General features: G+C 38.5%; 1 protein-coding gene across 1 annotated transcript in view; it reads left to right on the plus strand.

The window, feature by feature from the left end:
* Positions 1-649: 649 nt before the first annotated feature.
* WDR49 (WD repeat domain 49) overlaps positions 650-23,979 on the plus strand; it is a 134,147-nt gene continuing 110,817 nt past the window's right edge. Inside the window, exons 1-3 of the mRNA XM_046003144.1 lie at positions 650-733; positions 1,056-1,280; positions 20,519-20,959. Coding sequence (XP_045859100.1) covers positions 1,122-1,280; positions 20,519-20,959 — 600 coding nt within the window. The 5' untranslated portion in view covers positions 650-733; positions 1,056-1,121. The remainder of the gene's footprint in view (positions 734-1,055; positions 1,281-20,518; positions 20,960-23,979) is intronic.

Genomic DNA, 23,979 nt, shown 5'->3' on the forward strand with positions numbered 1-23,979 from the left:
CTTGTCTGCTTTCCAGGGTTATTGTAAAATTTAACAAGAAAATGAATGCAAAGTGCTTAGTGTAGTGCCTAGCACATGGCAAATACTAAAAAAGAGTTAACTTTTCTCTTTTTTTCCTTCCCTTTCATTAGTATTAGCTGAGCCAGTGATGGTACTATAAGTGGTTTTATTACGAAGTTTATCATGTTATGCTGTGGGTCTTCCCTTTATATGCAATGAATTGAACAACATCCCCATTTTAGATACAAAGAAACTAAGACAAAGAGAAAGTAAAGGAGATTCTTATAATTAAGAATAAAATATTTCCTACGTGAAAAACATACAATTCCAGAATGTCTTTCTCTTTTCCTTTGGTGAATCCTATTATTTCACAGTATAGAACATGCTTCAGAGAAAACGTATTTATTAAACTTGTCTTTAAATAATATAGCCATGAAGTTTAATTAAAAGTGAGTGGGCTGAATTACCCTTTTAGAAAAAATCTAATATGCACATCACATATTCAGACCTTCAGGTCAGTAATTGGTCGGGGTGGGGGAGTGGTGAAGGAAAAGTTTTAGTTGGCTTGACTTTGGTTGCCAGGAAACATACAAAGGCAGCAGGAACAGATGAAAACAATTCCACATTGCTGTGAAGGTGGCCTTAGAGGCAAGCCCTTCACCTGGACAGAAGCCTTGCACCTGCGTCATACAAGAAAATGGAGTTTAAAACCCCAACATGTTAACAGAGCAAGGTTAGCCAAAGAGATTTTGGAGAACTTGCTTTTCTAATGCATTTGAAATGAGATTTAGAAGCTGTGTTCTGTGTCATTTGGTATAAACATGGGGGAAGATTTACGCATTTCTAATCAAGCCAGATTAAGCAGAATATGAGGAGGGGGGTTTTAAAAAGATTTGGCTGTAGATTTGGAAAGTAAACTGTGGAATTAAAAAAGGGTGGGGGTTGAGGGCTTTTATTCCTTACCTCTGGGCTTGAACATTTTGTCTCTTCATTGTCGGCCTTGAAATGTGCTTTCATTTTGAAATTATGTTGCTAAATTGGGTTTCTTTTCAAAGGCACCTGTTGAAGAGGAAAAAAGTGTCTGAAGTAGTTGAAGGCAGCTGGAAAGAGGCGAAGCCATCATGAGTTACCAGAATGCACTTGAGTTGAACAAGGGGCCACTGCCTGGGTCAAAGAGCCTGGGAAGAGCGGGAGGGGCCACCACAGATGAAGACCCCCCCTCTCTGCTTGAAAACCAGCTCAGTGTGGACGACTTTCGAAAAATACAGAGTGCCTTTGAGGTAAGCCTTAATCTTCTTTATTGGAGAGTTTCTTTGTTTTTAAGATTTTATTTATTCACTTGACTGAGTGATAGAGAGCCCAAGTAGGGGAGCAGCAGGCAGGGAGAGAGGGAGAAGCAGGCTCTCCACCCAAGCGAGGAGCCAGAACATGGGTCTTGATCCCAGAACCCTGAGTTCGTGACCTGAGCCGAAAGCAGCCGCTTAACCAATCCAGCCACCCAGGCGGCCCCACTGGATAGTTTGAATTGTTTATGAAGACTGGGGTGAAACAGGTTTTTCTCTTAAAATTGTTGATTTATTCAATGGTTCAAAGAGGGAATTGAAAAGAATCAGTCAGGCTTGCATTTAACACCGGAGTAACTCTAGTTAACAGAGTAACTTCAGTTCTTTGGGCCAAATAATATGATTTAGTTTGCAGTCGCTGTTGTCGAATATCATTGCCATCAAGGAAGGATTATTTCTTGGACAAAAGTTTTGTTAGTGATCACGGCGGTTTTGGAAACCTGGAAGTAATGGCTGTGAGTGGGGAACACCGGATCTCCCAGGTGACTCCCAGGACAACTGCTCTTACACAGAGCATCCAAACAGAACTCTGGAAATGCAAACAGGCAGCTTGCAAACATTCTCCCGGGCTTCACTCCTAGTGACTCAGCTCCTTTGTCAGAACTAGTTTTGGCAGTTCATTGGCCCAAGATCCCGTGCTAGGGACCAGTCTCCCACTTTTTTGGGTAAATATTGGGGCAATGCCCATCAAAACAAAGTTTAAAGTTATCCTTTTAATTCTCTCTCTAAAACAGGCCTTAGGAATTTTAACTCTACATGAAAATCTCCCTTCTCTGTATCTTAATTAATTTGGAATTCTGCAGCTATGCATAGTGAACAGCATACATCGAAATGATTTTTAGTTTCTCACGCGAATAAAAGAAGTGCTCCGTCGTGCTGCGGAATTTGGGTGGACATGAGCCTCCATTCTTTCTACTTCATTATGTTTGCTAAAATATGTTCTCAGGACTTCATAAGATCCTCTGGGGGGTGCTTGGGGATATCCATATTAATTTAAACAGACATTCAATATTTTGGAATACCACTTTGAAATTAATAAAGCATGATGAGATGGAACAATTATATTGGTCCGTTATTGGCATAAATTTTAATCTTTATCTCTCCCTGAAAAAGTTGCTAACTACTGAGAAAGTCTGCCATGTCCTGTTCTGCATAACAAATTAGATTTTACCTCTAATGTTAAATTAATATCCCACTTATATCAATCACTTCTTTATAATATAATCTGTCATGTTTAGTAGCAAAGACATGCTCTGCCCTACACTTTTCTCATTTTAATTGTCCTATATCTGCCATTCATCCAACACCATTTGTCTGCGAAATTTTGGTGCTGCTCATGTCCAATGCCCCAAATGAATTTGGCATATTTTGATAGACACAGCAAACATTTTGACAGCTGGAGGACATTCAGAGAAACCTAACAGCAGACTATGACAGCTTTGACTCTGGAATGAACAGAAATGTGGCGGTTTGTTCTGCTAAGAACGCAAAGAATCTGAATTCTAGGGCCCATTATGAGAGTCGACGTTAAAAAAATCGATATGTTAGAGAGTGAAACTGCTGCGGAAGGTGAGGGCGGGTGTTCTCTTCAAACCACTGATCAACCTGGAATGAACCCAATGAGACGGGATAATCAATCTGCGTTGTTTTTTTGTTTTTGTTTTGGGGGGTTGTTGTTGTTATTGTTGTTGTTTACTTTAAATGTTTCGGAGACTGGATCACTTATTTTGAAATTACCAGTTGGAAAAGCAGGTATTACAGCGGGAGAATAGATTGTAATTTGGGACTTGCGTGAACCTAGAAAATCTAGTGACAGTTCTTAAAAAAGGCATTGAGCTTTGCCGACATATTTGCAGAGAAAATGAAGTCTGTCCATGTTTTTAAGAGACTCAACAGACACAGAATGGAATAATCTAATAGCAAATGTGTGACCAGGACTAAAAGGCCCTTGAGACAATGATTTCCAAGGCCAGCATGGAGGCCTAGAGAAGAATGATACATGAGATGTTTTCAGTGGAGTTCAGTCCATCTGTCATGAGCGTCAGGCGCATGGGCACAGGTGTAGATTGTTGGAAAACTCACCCTCAGTTGCTGTCCTGCAACACAGACTCTAAAGGCAATGATCTGTACTCCAATCGCTGAAGACAAACTCTTGGAAATGTCTAGATTCTGGCACTTGATCCCTTTATCTCTTATCTTGTTTTTGGTACCCGGATTGCTTATTTGGGGCCAAAGAATTGTCAGATAAGGTCCATATCCTTAATTGAAAAATGGGAAGTTGGGTCTTTGAATTGTGCACTGAATGTTTCACATATGTTTCCAAATGAAATACACATAGCTATAAATCTCAGTGGTAACAGTAAGGAAGAAAGCAAGGAATGCTTACATTTGTCTTAGGATGGTATAAATGACTCAGAATCACTTACTGTTTAAGCTCTAGAAATCAGATTTCTTGGATTTAAATCCCAGTTTGCCTCTTACAGTGTGTGTATGTGCAAATCACTCAAGCTTTTTGGGCCTCAGTTTCCTTTATTTCTAATGTAGGAATGAGGAGTTTGTGATAAAGATTCAATAAGATAGTACCTGGAAAATACTTGGAAGAATGCTTGACACAGAGAAAGTGCTCAGTTAGCATAGGTATTATATATTCAGTGAGTAGAGGTTGAACCACATGGCCTCTAACATTCGCTTGATTCTAACTCACACATTTCCTAAAAGAAATTAAACTTTGAATAACACATCTGTGCTTCTGCATTCCTTTTAGGTGTGTGAGGAAGTGGAAGCAATGAGTTGCAAAGACAAATTCACTTAGAAAAGAACAAAGGTTCATTTTTCTGTCTCCTACTTCTTATTTTATTAGCATTCAAAAGCTTTTAATTGATATGTTCATCCTCGTCTTTATTTTTTAATTTTTTAATTTTTACATCTTTGTTTTAAATTAATCCTTATCTTTGGAACAAAGAAATTACCTGGATAGAAGTACCGGAAAAGTAATTTGTGAATTTCATTTTCTTTCAAGTGATGGTGTCCAGAAAGCCATATATCAACTTGAAGGCAATGAAACTGGTATTATTCTTAGAATTGTAAAATGGTTGTTACTCAAACTTTCCTTTCGCACTTGCAATGCTTACAGAAATGACATGGTCTCTGGATATTCATATTATTTTGATGTCAACCATATTTTATATTTTCTTAGATACTTCAAAAACTAGCTATCATGTAAAGAAAGATGGCTGTGGTTTGATGATGTTAGAAGAATGCTTATAGGTAGAAATTCCGGCCCGAGGGAAATGGAATTTTGGAAAGACCCCATTGGGACCTATGATATATTGAGTTTCTCCTGAGAGTGTGGCTATGTAGGTTTCTGAGCATTTCTTTCCTTGAATTCTCCATCGTTGACCTGTGCATGCCAGGACTTTCTGTTCTTTTGTCCTGAATGGCTTGCTGCCTGTTTGGCCTGGGACTATAGATGTCTACACCGCTACACTTACTGGATTCGGTCCTGACCCATTTCCAACAGCAACTGTGTCTGTATATCATCTCCGAAAAAAATCTTTCTGGCCAAGGTTGGATCCAGAGCCTGGGACTGGTCCTACCTGTCTACTCCATGCTGCCATTTGCCCAAGCCCTACTAAATCTTTAGCTTAAATAGCTAGAAGTGAAATTTAAATCACATGCAAAAGGGGAGCTATTTATGCTCAAAATAGGAAGGTCCAAAACATTGAGAGAGGCAGAGCAAAAGTCCAAACAGGAAGTCCCCAGCAAAGTTCAGGGAAGTTCTCAGAACAAACCTATCATGGGAGTGAATGGACTCTGCACAACACACTTAAGCTAACTTAGTTTGAAAAGAGAAGTTCAGGAGGCAATTCTGTAGTTCTGAAAATTGTGCTTGAGATGTAATAAAACGATTAAATCCACAGTTTATGATATCCTCATGTTTGGTTGTCTTTATAAAATTCTCAAGAATCTGCCTATAGACAGATTCTACAGCAGAGGCCATGAATGATGCTTCCTTGCTCAAAAAGCTGAGGGTTCTGAGATCCTGCCAGGCAGTGCAGACTCTAAGGGAATGTGGAAAATTGGATTTAGCTATTCCCTTCCTTTTCCTTATTTATTTGTCTTTCTTTCTAAACTGTCAGGATTCCTCTCAGTGCATTAAGGCACTAGTCTTATCTCAGCTTTCTCAATGCTCATTGTATCTTCACTAATAAGGTCCCTAAACAGATAGGCCTTCCTGGACATGTCTCATGTTCCAGAAGTATTCTTTTCTCTTCTTTCTTTTCTATTCTAGGCACTAACATCCCAGTACAAATAAAATCTCCCATCTTTGTTTTATTCCCTTAGAACCATTAGATTTTGCTTGCCTCTGATAAAATATGACACAGCCCATGAAGATCACTTAAAATTTTTTAAAGGTAAAACTAATAGTTAAAAACTCTATATATTAGCCAATAAAGTCCCAAATTAGAAAATCTTTATTTTTATGAGGTGTGCAAACTGTGTAAAAAAAAAATAGCTCATACATGATAGAGGTTTATTTCTTGCTCATATAAAGTAGAAAGTAGATATTTTTAATTGGTGGGCATCTCCAAGTAAGGATTCAGGTGCCCACGGTCCTTCCCTCTCCCACCTTCCATGATTGTCATGCATCAAGCTAGTATCGGGAGGGAGAACATGAAGGAGCACATGGGGAAAGTTTTCATGCGCCCAGCTTGCATTCTGACTGCAAGAGCAACTGAAAGTGTGCACAGGTGTCTGTCCAGAAAGCAGTCTCATTCACGATCCTTAGCATTTAATGGTAGGACAAGTTCTGTCTTGCCTAATAAACCAACATATTTCATTTCATAGGTGAAGGACAGTCATGTGCCTAACAATGTTTTGTGTGTGTTTTTTAAGAGATTTTTATTTCTATATTTGAGAGAGAGAGAGAGAGAGAGAGAGAGACCACGAGAGAGGAGAAAGTCAGAGGGAGAAGCAGGCTCCCCATGGAGCTGGGAGCCTGACGTGGGACTCTATCCTGGGACTCTGGGATCATGACCTAAACTGAAGGCAATCGCTTAACTAACTGAAACACCCAGGCGCCCCAGTGTTTTGTGTTTTGCCTTAACTGCCAGAAGATTTAAAATTAGTTTTCAATTGATACCACTATTCTTAACATAGATTTTCCTGAAACAATTATCTGCTGTTTTTATTATATGACTTGTGTTCTTTTATCTTTGCTTTAATGGTTCAACTGCCTCTGTTCCTTCATTGCAGCTGAACTAAAACTCTTTCTAGAAATCAGTGGAGGTAAAAATGATGAATACAAATTTATTATCTGTCAAGTGTGGTAAGATTTTACAAAGCACTTCTGTGGGTATCCTGCTATGTGATCCTCTCACCAGCCTGGAATGTAGACGGGGTAGACATTTTTATTTTCTGGTTACACACAAGGAGAATGAAGCTCAAAAATAATTAATTGAATTACTCCTTGGGGCAGAGCCAGGGCCCAGGGATGGATTGTCATCTTTCCAGCCCATTGTATGGCATCACTCCCACTGGCCGCAAGGCAACCTCTCTTTGAAATGTTGCTTTAAGGAAGAGGAATCCAATAGGATAAGGACTTCATTAACAAAAGAAGCCTGTTAAGCGGATAGCACACAGGCGCTCTGCCCTGGTAACTTGGAATTAATGTGCAATCAGCAAATAATCAACAGCTCCTACAATAAAATCAATGCAGAGAAAAGGTGAAAGAAAAAAAAGAAAAGATAGTAATAATCTATTGCTTTTTTAATTATCTTTTCCATTCTAAAGGCATCTCAGTGGAGGCATATGAGAAGGTAAACAGGTAGAGCTTAATCTATAACTCTATTATATAGTACCTTGTGCATTCAGCAGCCTCGGTCAGTTCATGGGCCTCTAAACAAAGGCAGCAGATCAGAGCACGTCTCACTCCAACTCTCTTGGTGGAATCGAAAAACCCATTTTTATTGGCAGCAGAAAATCAGCAAAGCTCTGCACGTCCCCCTCCTCCCCTCCCCTAGTATGAAGGGGATAGCATGAAGCAAATCCAATACCACAGCGGCTGGCACAATCGGAAATGATAGGGATTCTTTGGAGGTTTTGCCTGACTTGCTAGCATTCATGGTTGAGGTTAGCAAACAATGTCATCACCAAAACACAAGCGAGGGAAGTTATGTGTCAACACACATGAAAAATTGCTCTTCTTGAACACTGCTGACTTTGTGTTGAATTTCGTGACAAGTTCTAACAGCATTATGCGCCTTCCAGTTTCTTGGTGAGCTTTTTGGAGCAGGTGCTTATGAAAATTGATCGGGATCAGAAAGGGTGCTGAAGAGTGCTTTAGGTGAACAAATATTTTAACCTTGAGCTTTGGCTGGGACTGGAGCAGAGAAAGCAACCAAAAAACTTGTAAAGGTGAGGGAAAGACAGCAGAATGTCTGATTCCATTCATTTGTAGAGCATCAACTTTGCCAGACCTGTAGACCAAGGGCATGACCTACTTTTTCAAATTTCCTGAGAATTAAAAAAAAAAGAAACATGAAGAAAACAGACAACTAAAGAACTGCAATTTGTGCCATTTTGACCGCGCACTTGTCATTTGTTACCAAGTATAGCACACTCGACCATAACACGACTCCACCACCTCCATTGTTGGAAATGACAAGCCTCCGGATTGTCCCTTGGTGACTTCCAACATTTCCTCAAGCCTTTAGCTTCATACCTCCACAAGTCCCTCAGGGTCCTTTCCTCCCTCATCATGTCTTCCCACCATTTCATGGGTGTGACCTTTATTAAATCTTGGCTCTCTGGACACCAGCATTCTCTGCTGAGGACTACCAAGGACACTCTTTTCCTCTCTATTCCTTTGCCTTCCATGTGTGCACACAGTCTTCCCTAATTCCCTCAGCACTTCTGAGACCAGGCCTGCATTGACCAATATGGTGACCATGAACCACAGATGGTTATTTATTTGTTTATCTAATTTTAAAAAATTATTTATTTATTTGAGAGAGAGAGAGGTAGCAGCAGGAAGGGAAGTGGGGGAAGAAAATCTCAAGCAGACCCTGCACTGAGTGCAGAGGCTAGCACGGGACTCAGTCTCTCAACGCTGAGATCATGACCTGAGCCGAAATCAAGAGTCAGAAGCTTCACCAAATGAGACATCTAGGCACCCCACCACATGTGGTTCTTTAAAGTGAAACAAAATAAGAATTCCATAAAATAAAAGATTCCATCGCTCACAGGCACCAGCCGCTTTTAAAGTACTTAGTAGCCACAGGTGGTTAGTTGCTATCATGTTGGATTGTTAGGATTATAGAATATTTTCATCACTGCAAAAAGTCCTGTTGGACAATGCTGTTTTGTTTGGACCCTTTTCATGGCATCCTACTAACCTATTCCATTTCCTAATTTCTGACCACATTTGTATGGTCAAGGGGTTGCTCTTTCTGTACACGTGCCAGATCTTAGGGCCTGGAGGCCACATCAATTCTTGGCCCTAGACACACAGAAAAATATTTTCCTTCACTCTCGTCTAAAACTTATTTTTCTACCTTTTCCCCTAGTCCTGTCAAGAATACATAACACCTATTCCTTTCAGGGGAATTCGTACCTCCTCATGCAATCTGGTCCCACCTCCCCATAGGTGTTGGGGCTGGATTTATGGTTCCAACAATCAGTCACAAAATTATCCAGCACTGGAACTTTACCCAAATTATTTAAGTCATGATGGTCATATTAAGTTACTTGAATGATTTAATAGTAGTTCTGTCATAGGACTTAGTCAAGTGCTGGGCTCAGCATGGAACATTCCTGTCCTCTCCCCCACTATTTCCCAGCAAACTCCGACGTCCTATTTCAATACTCCAGAAGGTCTTCTTTCACCACCTACACTAAATTAGCACCTTACCAGGTTTCTTTTCACTCTTATTGTAGCTTTTTGTGTGTTCTTTTTGTTGTTCTCATTGCAGGTGCCCTAAGGACAAGGCTGTTATTTGTTTAAAGCCATGTAGAAGGGTCAGGCAGGCAGAGGGAAGTCAGATGAGAACCATGGGTTCCACAGGGTGGAGAACCATGGATGCAGCTGAGCTGTCTGGAGGAAAGAGCAGAGTGTCTAAGACTGAGCTCAGGGAAATTTTTCAAGGGGGTAGAGAAATAAGTGGAGTGGGTACAGTAAATAAAGATGCAGGGTTATTTCTTGGAAACAGATGGGAAAGAAAACAAGATTATAGCCAGTGAAATACAATTTCACTCACCTTTATGATTCCTGTTTATCCAACAGTCCCTTTGTTAGTAAAGCAAAGCAAGGTTAGAAGGAATACACTACTTTCATTGTAAAAAAATCGAATCACACATCAAAGTCCCCTTTACAGTTGTTCTGGTAACTGCTCTCATGTTGCACCTTTCCAGTGCATTTTCATTCATTTCTACCCATTAATGCACATACACATATCACATTGAGTTCTATTCTAGATAGACCATGTTTACATATTTTATCATATTTTATGCATTTAAGGAAAAATGTCACACAAATGGCTGCTAATCATGTGAGTAGATCCTCAAACTTATCAGGAATTTGATATGAAACTCTAATAAAAAAAGAAGACCTCACTTTTCATTCATCAGCTTGGCAAGATTAAAAAGATTATTAATCTATACTATTGGCAAAGAATCCAGGAAATGGGTACTATTACTGAGCCTATGAATTGTCAAAGCTTTTTTGGTAGGCAATTTTCCAGAATGTACCAAATATAAAATGTATCAAGTGTTTCCTTTTTGAAGGAGCAATTCCAATTTGATATGTTATCCTAAGTAATGGCGTGTGCAGAAAAAAAAAAATAAATGTATAAGAATATTCATTGTGGGGTGCCTGTGTGGCTCAGTGGGTTAAAGCCTCTGCCTTCGACTCAGGTCATGATCCCAGGTTTGTGGGATCGAGCCCCGCATCAGGCTCTCTGCTCAGTGGGGACCCTGCTTCCTCCTCTCTCTCTCTCTGCCTGCCTCTCTGCCTACTTGTGATATCTGTCTCTGTCAAATAAATAAATACAATATTTTAAAAAAAAGAATATTCATTGTAATATTCTCAGTAAAATGGACTATTTAAAACAGCCCAAATATTTGTCAGTAAGTGAACAAATAGATTATAGCATGTGCCTAGTACTCAGCTATTAAAGAGAATAAGGCAGGCATATAAAATTGTTAAGATTTACTGTTCAGTGAAAAAAAAAGAAAATTGCAAAACAGTGTATAATCATATTCTAAAATGAAAAATGTGTGTATTTGTGTGTATCGAGGTCTCAATTATGGAAAAATAGAACTGTGCTTGTAGCTGAGTAAGGCAGAGCAAATGGCTTTGTGGGCACCTTATCTATACCATAATTCAGTGCAAAGATAAATGTCATTAAAATGTCAATATATCTTAATAACCTACAAATTCTGTGGTACTGCTCTAAAGTGTGTTTAACAATGCTGAATTTAAATAATACTGAATTAAAAAGCAATGCTTTTTTTTTTTAAACAAGTTTTTTTTTTTTATTTTGTAAATATTTTATTTATTTGACAGAGAGAAATCACAAGAGAGGCAGGCAGAGAGAGAGGAAGGGAAGCAGGCTCTCCGCTGAGCAGAGAGCCCGATGCGGGACTCGATCCCAGGATCCTGAGATCATGACCTGAGCCGAAGGCAGCGGCTTAACCCACTGAGCCACCCAGGCGCCCCAAAAAGCAATGCTTTTTATAAATACTTTGATTATCTACTAAGTAGTGCTTCTCCATCAACTTCCTTTCACTGAGTTTTAGTGTTAAGAGAGAGACCATAGAGACCTAATTTATTGCCTTCATTTTACAGGCAAGGAAACAAAAATCTAAATGAAGGGATTTGTCCATCTCCATTTGAGTTTGGGCGGAGCCAGAACATAGCTCAGAGTGGTCTGATACCCATTCTTGTCCCTTTTCTCATCCTGAAATAACCTTAAACTGAGACTTCTTTCTGATTTTCCCACATTTTATATAGTATCATTCTATAACTTGACCACTATTTATTACTCTGGCCTCTTTCTCAAACTTGAAGTTATTAGTAAAACAGATGAGCATCTCTTCTGCAACATGGAAGAGCATATTAAAAATATGCTCATTCATTCATTTCCTCATTCTAACAACAGGCACTTATTTTTTTTTTTTAGCTTCTTTTTTTTTTTTTAATTTATTTATTTGACAGATAGAGATCACAAGTAGGGAGAGAGGCAGGCAGAGAGAGAGAGGAGGAAGCAGGCTCCCTGCCAAGCAGAGAGCCCGATGCGGGGCTCGATCCCAGGACCCTGGGATCATAACCTGAGCGAAAGGCAGAGGCTTTAACCCACTGAGCCACCCAGGCGTAACAACAGGCACTTATTGATGTCTATCCCGAGGTGGTTGAAAACCACTTCGACTCAGACCTTCTCTCACGGAAGGGTAAGCCAACGCGTGAACTTGCAGTTATTCTGTTAACTACTTAGTGCTCTGAGGAAACGAACAGTGCTGGGGGAGCACATTGCTTATATTGGGGAGGGGCCTTCTGGAAGGCTTCCTGGAGGGAGTAACATCCAAGCTGCCATCTGAGGGAAGGGCACCATTCTGTCAGGTAAATGTCGGTTGGGAGATTAGTTTTCTTTTCCTCTTTCTTTCTTTCTTTCTTTCTTTTTTTTTTTTTTTTAAAGATTTTATTTATTTATTTGAGAGAGAGAGAGAGTGAGAGAGAGAATGAGCAGGGGGAGGAGCAGAGGGAGAGGGAGAAGCAGACTCCCTGCTGAGCAGGGAGCCAGACATGGGGCTCGATCCCAGGACCCTGAGATCACAACCTGAGCTAAAGGCAGATCCCCAACGACCAGAGCGACCCAGGCACCCAAAGGGAGATGAGTTTTCTAGAAAGAGGATATGAAGTGCAAAGTTTGATTGGGCAGAAGTAGTTTGGTGCTTTCAGGCATCCATTTGCCTGTGTCTTTGTTAGTCATGAAATTTTAACTCCATTTAGACTGATGAGCTCATGAATCGTTGATATCCTACTGTAAATGAAAATTAAAACTGACTAAAATTCATTGAGGCAAGGAAAAAAAAGGCTATATGAACCTTGGCTGGCAGAGTAGTGTCTGCTGTTCTGTTGTTCAGTCTCTCATGAAAGTTCACTGGTAGGTGAACATTGCAGGGGATGATTTAAACTGATGCATCTGTTTTGAAATAATATATCTAATCTTCTGCTCCAGAAGATGTTCACAGGGTTTGACAGCAAACGCTAATACATATTCATAACCTATAGGCTTTGGAACCAAGGGAAATTGAGGCAAGCGTAACAGAACAAAGCATGAGAAAGCAGCATGTTAATTTTAAATTTAATTATAGAGATAGGGGGAAAGGGTGCATTTTGATAGTGTGTACTCATTCAGCCGTCATGGAACATTACCCAAAAATCATGCCAAATATTTGACAGAAGAAATATTATTTCGGGTGAAATGCTTGATAAAACTAGCAGGTCCTAGGGAAAACAAGATTCTGAAACTCTATTAGAAACTATTTTTCATGTAGAGAATAAAAAGCACTGCAGAATTCTAATGATATGAAAGAAAAAAATAAAAAGCTTTCAAACTAAGGAAAGGTTTCTGGTCCATGAAAGATTTCTGTTTATGAAATGTTTTTGACATGCATACATGCTAAATTCAGTTTGAAATTAAAGAAGAGAATAATTAGCGTGATTTTTGTGTTCCTATCACTTATGGTAACCCAAAACCATGTGCATTCATTGTGACGAGCACTGAAGCTTTCTACTGAAGTGTATATGAAGAGCACAGACCTTGGATGCTAAGTCCTTAAAATGGTGTGTGGCATGGAGCAGTTACTTAATAAATATTTGTTGAGTGAATGAATAAATAAACCTACCCCATTCACGCTGTGTGGTGTATAAGCTCAATATATTTTTATTATGAATAGATCAGTGGATGGATGGATGGGTGGGTAGATACATGGACTGGTGAAAGTATCCCTGTAAGTGGCTCTCTTTGACATTAATTTTCAGAATCCGGAAGCTCATACTCATCAGGAGTTATTGAGGGCAGTGGATTCTGTATCAGTGACATGTTAACCCACTGCTAGCTTTGGCATGGGAGAAAATCTCTAGATTTTCTCAGCACATTGGATTGTTGTCTTTCCATAGTTTCTAACTAGGACTTGTAGTCTTGTCTTGGGCAAGTCCTTATTCACAGAGTAGAGAAAAAAGGAGAAAAACTTTCTTTCCTCATTTCATTATAAAATATTGCTGTAGGAAAAAACCAAGGAAGAAACAAACATAAACAACATTGCTAAAAGTTGGCAGAATTTAAAAGGATTAAATGTCGGCTCTGAGAATGTATTGCTTTGTTTTCCCAGCAAGTATGTAAATGTTTAGGCTTACTAGAATTATTTTTTAGCAACCAATTGGTGAGTCTTAAGATGAGTGAGCTCAGTGAGGGTTTGTGTATTAGCAGTCTCATACTTTGTTGATGGAAATTTAAATTTGTTCAACCCTTTGGAAAAAGATTTGGTAAGATTATCAAAAACTTTAAGAATGTTTAAATTCTGACTCAGCAATTTCTGTTTCTAGGGAATTTCCCTCAGGAAATAATTGGACAAGTGACCAAAGATGTATGTATTGGAATATTCGTTGCAGGGCTATTTATATAAAAGAGCAAAACATTGGGAACAATTGAAATTTTTAATAATGGGGCCATAAATTGCATGTCTTCTCCATAGAATATTGTGCAGCCATTAAAAATGATGGTAAAGACCAATATATATTGTATAAGGCACACTTTCACAGATTGATGTAAAGTGGAAAATGCAACATACAGAGATATGTATATCATGACACCACAGGTATTTATCTTTCTGCCCAGAAAAAAAAAAAAAATCTGACATGTTGATGGCATTATGGAGGATTCTAAATTTTTGGCCTTTATTTTGTATTTTCTTTAATAAATTGATATGAATTATTTTGTGTGAAATGAAATTTTAAAAGTGTGTTGGCATACTTACGCTTTGCTATTTGAAAGTACATCATCTCAATTTTAAAAAAGGCTGCCAAGTTTCTTAAAAGGGTGTATTTTTGGAAGTTTGCACTCAGGTTTAATGCTTAGTTTTCACAGAAGGTACAGTGAATTCTAAATCTTACAAATCTCAAAGGCTGAAGGGAGTTGTACAGAGTCCATGGTTTTTTTTTTTTTTTTTGTAAAGATAGCTCATGAGAACTGACTATATCTCCAGAAAATGCTTTCTAGGCAAAAGGAAAGGATTTTTAGAATATTCTTTGAAAGGTTTTCAGGAAGACAGGAAGATTTTCTAAATGTCTAAAGTTGTGCCCAGTGAGAGAATCAACCAGATTTTCCGAGTGTATTAGCTTTTTTGCAAGAACAATTGGAAATGATGCTGGTTTATTATAATGCTCAATAGTTAAATAGAAATAGCAAAATAAACATGCAAACATTATCTTATAAGGACTGCATGAGAATATATTTTCTATGAGATAATACATTGTTCATTTTTATTATAAAGAAGTTCTAAGAGATGCTGGGTTACTAATTTTTACCTCCAAAAGACCGGAGAATCTTGACTAATAGAAGTGAAAAGGTATACTTTCAAACAGGAGTTTTTGTTGGGAAAGTCTACGTTCAAATTGGAACAAATTGTCTATGGGAAGAAGGTGATATTAAAGCCATACTTCTTATTAAAGTCCAATTAAAATTTCAATTGAAGGGACCGAGAATTAATTATTTTATGCTTATGTTTTATAATGAAATCAAATTTCCTAAATTCTTAGTATTTCCCTAGCTATACTAAATATAGGCTTGTGAATCTAGCTTGCTGTGGATGTGACTTCAACAACAACTTAAAGTTGGAATAAAATTGTTTAATGTAAAGATAGCCTTATATCTAGATTATCTTTTTTTTTTTTAAAGATTTTATTTATTTATTTGACAGAGAGAAATCACAAGTAGGCAGAGAGGCAGGCAGAGAGAGGGGGAAGCAGGCTCCCTGCCAAGCAGAGAGCCTGATGCAGGGCTTGATCCCAGGACCCTGAGATCATGACCTGAACTGAAGGCAGAGGTTTAACCCACTGAGCCACCCAGGTGCCCCATATCTAGATTATCTTATTAGACCCTAATATAAACCCTGAGAATTGTTATCACTGACTTATGGTCATGCAAGTATTATGTAGCAAATTCAAGCATAATATCCAGATGTTAACTAAATTGGTATTAATTTAGATACATATGTATACTTATATATACATGTATTTTTTTTTTTCTAAAGATGGTTCAAAGAGAAGTTCTTTTGGCATTCAGTACTGAATCTAATACAGGTTGAGAGTTTATCTCAACTAAATCATGGTATATGCAAGCTCATTTTTAGATCGAGAGACCGTCTTATCTTTCTTCCTGTGGAGTTACCTTCTATCAAGAAGTCCAGGATAGAAACTCTGCCTCACCTAAAATTCATAAAGTAGCAGAAGTGGCTTACAGGGGCGCCTGGGTGGCTCAGACAGTTAAGCGTCTTCCTTCGGCTCAGGTCATGATCCCAACGTCCTGGGATCGAGCCCCGTGACAGGCTTCTTGCTCAGTGGGGAGCCTGCTTCTCCCTCTGGACCCCCCACGCTCCCAGCTCATGCTCTCTCTCTCTCTCTCTCAAATAATAAAGAATTAAAATCCTATTTTAGAAAAAGTGGCTCACAGTGACAAAATGTTGGTCTTGCCTGGATGAAAGAATTTTTGTCTCTGGAAACATGTAGATAAACTTTACTTTTGCCAGGCTCACTTAGAACCATTTCCTGTATGAGGAAGAGCCACTGAAACCATGTGCACAACTGATATTTCATATGAAGTCCGAAACTAGTATCATCTGCCATGACAGCAACGGTCAGCAAAACCCAGAGCTTCACGTGATCCTGCTCAAAGTCTCCTTCCCATATCTTTTGGACCCACTGAGAAGTCTCTTAGAAGCATCTAGTTAGCAGCTAGCCACCCTTGATAGGTAGGATCAATGAGCTAAAATTAGTAATTATGTACACTTCCAAATCCTTCCAGACACACACACACACACACACGCACACACTCGCATCAACAAATGAATTTAGCTAAATCCTTAGAGAAGTGTCATTGCTAAACATGATGACTTTGTGTATAGAGTCCTATTCTTTAGTTAACAGGGAATTAACATTTATTGAGCATAAATGTGTTATATTCACCTTAAATTATTCTGTGTGGTTCACATAAATTATTAGCTAATCCTGATAACAGCCCTAACAGTTAGTTTGCATTATCCCTATTTAGAGGCCTAATAACTGAAGCTGAGGCTTGGAGCTCTAACTGTACAACCACACAATCCTCCTGGCACCAAGTGTGATGTGCATAATGTAATGGAATGAGTAAGTTAATTCTCGTCCCGGGACATAAGTGGGAATAAGTGATAAAATGAGCATTAACTGTGTGGTAAAATTCAATGCATGAGTGATTTTAAGTTTGTGTAAAAGATCACATACTTTCATTGTGCATTGAACTAATTTATTAAACCTGGAATATAATAGAAGTGATAAACACAAAACACATACCGATCAAGGCATAATGCTTTTTGAAACACATTAGAAATTTTTAGCAAAAACAAATTTCTCTTTTAGCCAAAGGTATGGCAAAACTTGGTTTTATTTTCAAACTTAGATCAATGAACAATCAATAATAGAACTGTCCAGTATATTATATAATTGCTCTTTTCTGTCAAACTTCATAAATTGGGAGTATTTCTCAAATCTTTTCCCGGTGCATATGGGCATTATTAATGCAATGCACAGAAAATTATACAGTTGGTTGTGTATGTTACTTTGGGGAAGATAATTTGTTGTCTTTGTTTATGGTCCATTTGCAATTCCATATTCTAGGATATAAAAAAGACTTATTTTGGTATTTATTAGTCAAAACAGTTTCCTGTTCCTGGAAAAAAAAGTCACTAACTCATAAGAAAATACTCTGAGATTCAGCTTTATAATGTTTTAAACATAATATAAGATAATAACGTAAATATAAGAGGCTCATTGATGTCATTATGCAACAGTTTTGAAATAAAAGATCAACATTGACTTATCATTCAGAAACAGTTTGCAGTTTGGCTCAAATGGAGTGTTTTTTAGGATCAGATTTCTTTCTCCACACTTGAAATCTGGGTCACTGAAAAATTTCCATCTCTCTAAACTTTTTGGACTAAAAATAATTTAACAAAGAAAAGAACGATGGACTTCTGAGTAGTTCAAAGGGCTGGATACCAATTATTTCTCAGAAAGTTAAGTCAATTAATTAAAAGCCTAGACCAAATTCTATTAAACACTTGATTACTTAGTTTTTGCACACATAATACCTTGGTTCATCTTTTTTTTTTTTTTCAATTAAACCTTTATATTTTTAGAGTCGTTTTAGACTCACAACAGAATTAAGGGGAAAGTAGAGAGATTTCCTATATATCCCCTACCCTGAAGCATGCCCAGCCTCCTGCTTTATCCACATAACCCCACCAGAGGGGTATGTTTGTTACTGTTGTTGAACCTACATTGACCTATCATAATCACCCAAAGGCCACATTTTACATTAGGACTCATTCTTGGTCTTGTACATCCTGTGGGTTTTGGACAAATGCATGCTGATATATATCCACCACGATGGTATCATACAGGGTGGTTTCACTGCCCTAGAATCCTCTGTGCTCTGCCTATTCATCCTCCCCACTCCAACCCCTGGCAACCATTGAACCTTTTACTGTCTCTATGGTTTTGCCTTTTCTAGAATTTCACGTAGTTGGAATCCTACCAGGCAACCTTTTCAGATCGGCTTCCTTCACTTAGTAGTATGCGTTTACGTTTCCTCCAGGTCTTTTCATGGTTTGATAGCGCCTTTCTTTTTAGCACTTTTTAACAGAATGTTCTGTTCTCTGATGGACCACAGTTTACTCATCCATTCACCTATTGAAGGACATCAAATTAGGTGCTTCCAGGTATTGGCAATTATGAGTCAAGCTGCAATACACCCTGAAGACCCAAGTTTTTGGTTCATTTGGGTTAATACCAAGGAGCATGTTTACTGGGTCATATAATACGAATATGATCAGTTTTCTAAGAAACCACCAAACTGTCTTCCAAAGAGGCTGTATGATGTTACATTCCCATCAGCAATAGTTCCTGTTCTGGATCCTTGACGGCATTTACTCCTGTCAGTCTTCCAGATTCTTGGCCATTCTAATAGGGTGTGTAGTGACATCTTGATGCTTTAATTTGCATTTCCCTGGTGACAGATGATGTGGAGCTTCTTTTCACATGCTTTGTGCATATCTGTGTACCTTCTTTTGAGAGGTATGAATATGTATAGTGGAGGCTGAAATCTTTTCCACTCTGTTCCTGTCTGTGAATGACCATGAAAGTGTCTCCAGTATTAATTTTTTGGGTTATAAATAAATCTTAGCAAGTAGGAAAACTCACAAATATGAAAACTGTGCATAATGAGAGTATTATATATATTTTTAAGATCTTACTTATTTGACAGAGAGAGAGAGATCCCAAGTAGGCAGAACAGCAGGCAGAAAGAGAGGGGGAGGCAGTTTCAATCCTGACCTGAGCCAAAGGCAGACGCTTCACCTACTGAGCCACCCAGGCATCCCTCAAATAGTAATAATATTAAAAATATAATCTCAGGGCACCTGGGTGGCTCAGTGGGTTAAGCCTCTGCTTAGGCTCAAGTCATGATCTCAGGGTCCTGGCATCAAGCCCTGCATCGGGCTCTCTGCTCAGCAGGGAGCCAGCTTCCCCCCCACCCGCCACAGCCCCTGCCTGCCTCTCTGCCTACTTGTGATCTCTGTCTGTCAAATAGATAACTAAGTTCTTAAAAAATATATAATATTCTCATTATGAACAGTTTTTGTATTTGTGAGTTTGCCTACTTGTTAAAATTTATTTATAACCCAAAATATTAATACTGGAGACACTTTCATGGTCATTTGCAGACATGCACAGAGTGGAAAAGATTTCACTTCACTGTACATATTCCAGAGGGAGATCAAACAACATGACACTCTGCCTTTTTATTCTAGCTCTCATTCTGCCAACAAGTATCCTGTTTGTGGTCTACTTAGTGCCAGGTTCTTTTCCCATTTTGTGTTTTCGTTGGCGACTTCAGTGTTTAAAATGGCCCCCAAATGTGGTGGTAAAATTCTGTTTAGTGTTCACAAGTGCAAGAAGGCTATGATGTGCCTCATGGGGAAAATATATGTGTTATTTGTTCAGTTGGTCATGAATTCGGTATTAGTAAATAAACTATATTAAATTAAGTGTCTTTCAATGGAAACCCACAAAACAAGTTATCAATTGATCAAGTGATGAAAATATTGTGACCAGAGGCTTATAGAAACATAACTCTGTATTTCCTCTGAAAACTATAGTTCCATATCTACTAGTATAAGTATTTGCAAAGTCTTTATAGAGCATAAGTACCACTAATAACAAAACTCAATCATATATGGTTTCACTGTCATGGTGTATTTACGGAAGTGGACTTCATGCTTTTGGATTAGTTTCAGTGTCATTCAATTTTACTGGCCATGCTAAACTCTGTTCACCCATCATCTGTAAACCACTATGCTAGTTTCCTACTGATGCTATAGCAAATTACCACAAACCTAGTAGCTTAAACACACAAATGTATTGTCTTACTTTGGAGGTCAGAAGTCCAAAATGGGTTTTACAGGGCTAAAATCCGCCTGTTGTCAGGACGGCCTTCCATCTGGAGGCTTTAGCAGAGACTCTGTTTCCTTGTCTTTTCCTGTTTCCAGAGGTGCTTGCACTCCTTGGACGGAAGCGCCACATTACTCTGACTGCTGCTTCCATCATCATCTCAAATCTCGGACCCTCCTGCCTCCCTTTTCCAGTTATAAGGATATTTGTTATCAAAAATGTCAGCTGGTAGCCCTGTCAATTATATGCTCTCTGGTACCAATTAACTTAAATATAGTCCTGTTATAAAGTAAAAGATGTTTGTCTTTGTGTCTTGGAAGAACTGATGATTAGGTCCACATTTGGGGATAGGACAGTGCTCTGGTACTTATGGATGCTTTCACGGTTGTCTTGTTTTTATTCCTATTTCTAGCCCTCACACCCATGTCAAGCCATTTGCATGTCCAGAGAAGAGTTTATGCAGAGGATGAGAGAGATCGTTGGTTGGGGCACAAAGGAAGAATACGGAGAGCTTTTTGACAAAGTGGATGTGGCCCAAGATGGCTTCATTAACTGGGACAAGCTGACTTCATTTATGCTGTTAGCACTTTATGAGAAAGATGAACAAGCAAAGGCAACTGTGGTTCCCCAGTGGAAAGACCTTGAATTCCTCCCAGTGAAACACAAGGACACCATTCAAAAAGTAATTTTCTTAAAAAGTTCAAGTCGTTATCTGACCATCAGTAAGGAAGGTTTATTAGGAATCTGGGGAGAGGATTTAAAGCTGCAAGAAACACTTCCCATCGCTTCAGATGCCACCAAGCTTAAACACCTGTGGGTGACAAGTCTGGTTTCTTTGGAAAACGTAAACAAGGTACCAAGCCTTAATAAATGAATTTACTACTTTATTTCTTAAGATTTTTAAAAAAAATTTGTTTATTTGAGAGAGAGAGAGAGAGAGCTCATCCCACTGAGCAGGGAGCCTGATGTGGGACTCAGTCCCAGGATCCTGGGATCAGACGCTTAACCAACTGAGCCACTCAGGTGCCCTGAACGTACTTCTTTAAAAGGGGAAAAATACGATGGGACAGGGCTCCTGACTGTCACTGGAAGTGACAGAGACCTGTAATACCATGCTGTGCCTCTCCTCTGACCTGGAGGGAGTGTAAGTGGAGCCAAATCGGTTGCTGGATTTCCCAAACTGTTTTTCTTGGGCACCTTTAAAGGACACAGCTGATAGTGACTCAGATTCTTGGCTCTGTCCCAAATGTGGCCATGCTGCATTGCTGGCTTGTGAGACATTTCTGACTCTATAGTAGATTCGTGGGTCTATATGCAGAGCTGAGAGGCTGTAACAATGCATGGGCACAACTCAGTACAATTACAGGAATTGCTTATCTGATTTTAACCACCGTTCTAGTCAGTTTCTTAATTGTATGGGGAGGGCCCACTGAGTACAAATATCCTTGTATGACTCTACCCGTAAGTCAGATAACATGTTGAAAGAAAAATCAGTTTATGAGGGGATGATTAAGAACCTTAAAGAATCCATATTCTTAGTATTTTGTATTAAGCAGATGGCAGACCTCCTATGAAAGTTTTAAATGCACACACAGGTGGAGATAATAGTATTAAAAACCAATATTTACCCTTAACAATTTCCAATTCACAGCCAATCTACTTTCATCTATATCTCCCCACTTTTGAAACCCAAGATATGCAATTATTTAATCTGTAAATATTTCATCTTACTAAAAAAAGTCTCCCTTTTTAGCATAAACATAAGAGTGCTATCACATTTAACATCAATTATAATAATTCCTTACGATCATCAAATATTTAGTCATGTCCATATCTTGTCTTATAATTTTTTGATCATCTGTTAATTCCTTGTTAGATAATTTGTTTGAATCACGATTTGAATAAGGTCCAAACCATTGTGAATTGTTGATTGGTCTCTTTTGATCTACACGTTTTTCTCCACCTCTTCTTTATTGTTGCATTTTTTTTTTTTTAAGATTTTATTTATTCATCTGTCAGAGAGAGAGTGTGCACAAGCAGGCAGAGTGGCAGGCAGAGGCGAAGAGAGAAGCAGGCTCCCTGATGAGCAAGGAGCCTGATGCGGGACTCTATCCCAGGGCTCTGGGATCACCACCCAAGACGAAGGCAGCGGCCCAACGGACTGAGCCACCCAGGCGTCTCACATTGTTTTGTTTTTGCTCTTGCTGTTTTTGTTAAAGACACTAGGTGTTTGTCCTTTAAAGTTTCCAACAGTCTGGATTTTCTGGACTGTATTTAGATAGTTGTTTAATTTGTTCACTTGTTCCCCATCTTTCCAGTATATTGGTAGTCAAATCTAAAAACTTGATCAGTTTTAGAGTGGTTTGTTCTGGAATAGGGGTTCCTCAGTCAGGAGGCACAAAATGACTGTTCTCTCTCTTCTTGGGACATTATCAGTTATCACTGATTATTCCTTCATCTATCAATCTGTTTAGGGGTTGCAAGATGATGACTTTCTAGTTTCATGATTTCCTCTTTACAAGCTGAAATACCTCTATAAAAAACTCTTCTTGTCAATTATTTAGCTATAATATAGATCAAATAGAGGCTAAACGACTAATTGACATAGATCAAATGCAGGATAAATGAGTAATTCTTTACTTTTATTTACCAGCATTCAAAATCCTCTAAAGATGAAAAATGGGTACTACTATCATTATTGTTATCAGTGTCATTAGAAACTCATGAGTTTAAATAATATGATTTATTTCAGTCCACTGAGTTATTAAGCCATCCCTAAAATTGTACCATCTTTGGACACTGGGATGAATACAAGGCAGTCTGAGTCTTTTCTGATATAACCATATTTGTCTTTGAAAACTTCTTTGCTCTCTGGTATGACAAAGTGTTCTAGGATCATCTTGCCTATTTATTATGCCACACCCAGAATCAGCCATTTCTCCAAAGACCTAGGTTCTTTTTAGTGGGAAATGGTATGCTCTAATGCCTTGAACATAAAGAATCATCATCATTATCATCATTCATTTCCTAGGTGACATGCCCTGCTTTATTAATCTTCTCGAGGTCACCATAGATGGGTATTATTCCTACTTTAAGAATGAGAGACTAGGCAAGGGGAGGTTGTGGAATTTGCCCTAGGTCACAAAGGATGTAATCAGTGTTGCAAGATTTGTAAACAGAGCCTGCTTGATTTCAGGATCTGTTTCAGAGTCCTTGCTGCCTCTAGAGTGGTAACTGATGTAATATCCAGTTCCTTCTTGCTAAGGATCTGGTGTTAATGTTAACTGTATTGATTACAGCATAGTTCAAGTCCAGAGTTTCTTTTATATCTGTGTGCAGCACTCTGTTTTATTATCATATAATATTTGTGTTGTTTTATTGTGTTATGATTATGTTGCATTGTTTCTTCTTTCCAGGACTGATGACTAACACTTAGCCTTTCCTTTGCACTTAGTCAACAAGGAAGGTTAAAGAATGTTGCTTTTTTCTTCTTTTCTCAAACAGCTTTATTGAGGTATAATTACACAAAATGCACTGCACAAATTAAAAGTATCCCAAGCCAATATATTTTAATACATTTAGATACTGTGAAAAATCAACAGTACAATGGAGATAATGAACATATTCATCATCCTCCAAAGTTTCCTTGTGCCTTTTTGTAATCCCCTATCTAACCCCTCCCATCTCTCCTTGTCAGGTAGTGACAGATAGACTGTCACCACACAATAGTTAGCATTTTCCAGAGTTTTATATAACTGACATTATACAGTATGTACTCTTTTTGGTCTGATTTCTTTAACTTGGCTTGGTTATTTTGAAATATGTCTGTGGTTTATATTTTTATTGTTGTGTTATATTTTATTATGTGGATAT

This window comes from Meles meles, chromosome 4, assembly GCF_922984935.1.
Source record: "Meles meles chromosome 4, mMelMel3.1 paternal haplotype, whole genome shotgun sequence".
Classification (NCBI taxonomy): domain Eukaryota; kingdom Metazoa; phylum Chordata; class Mammalia; order Carnivora; family Mustelidae; genus Meles; species Meles meles.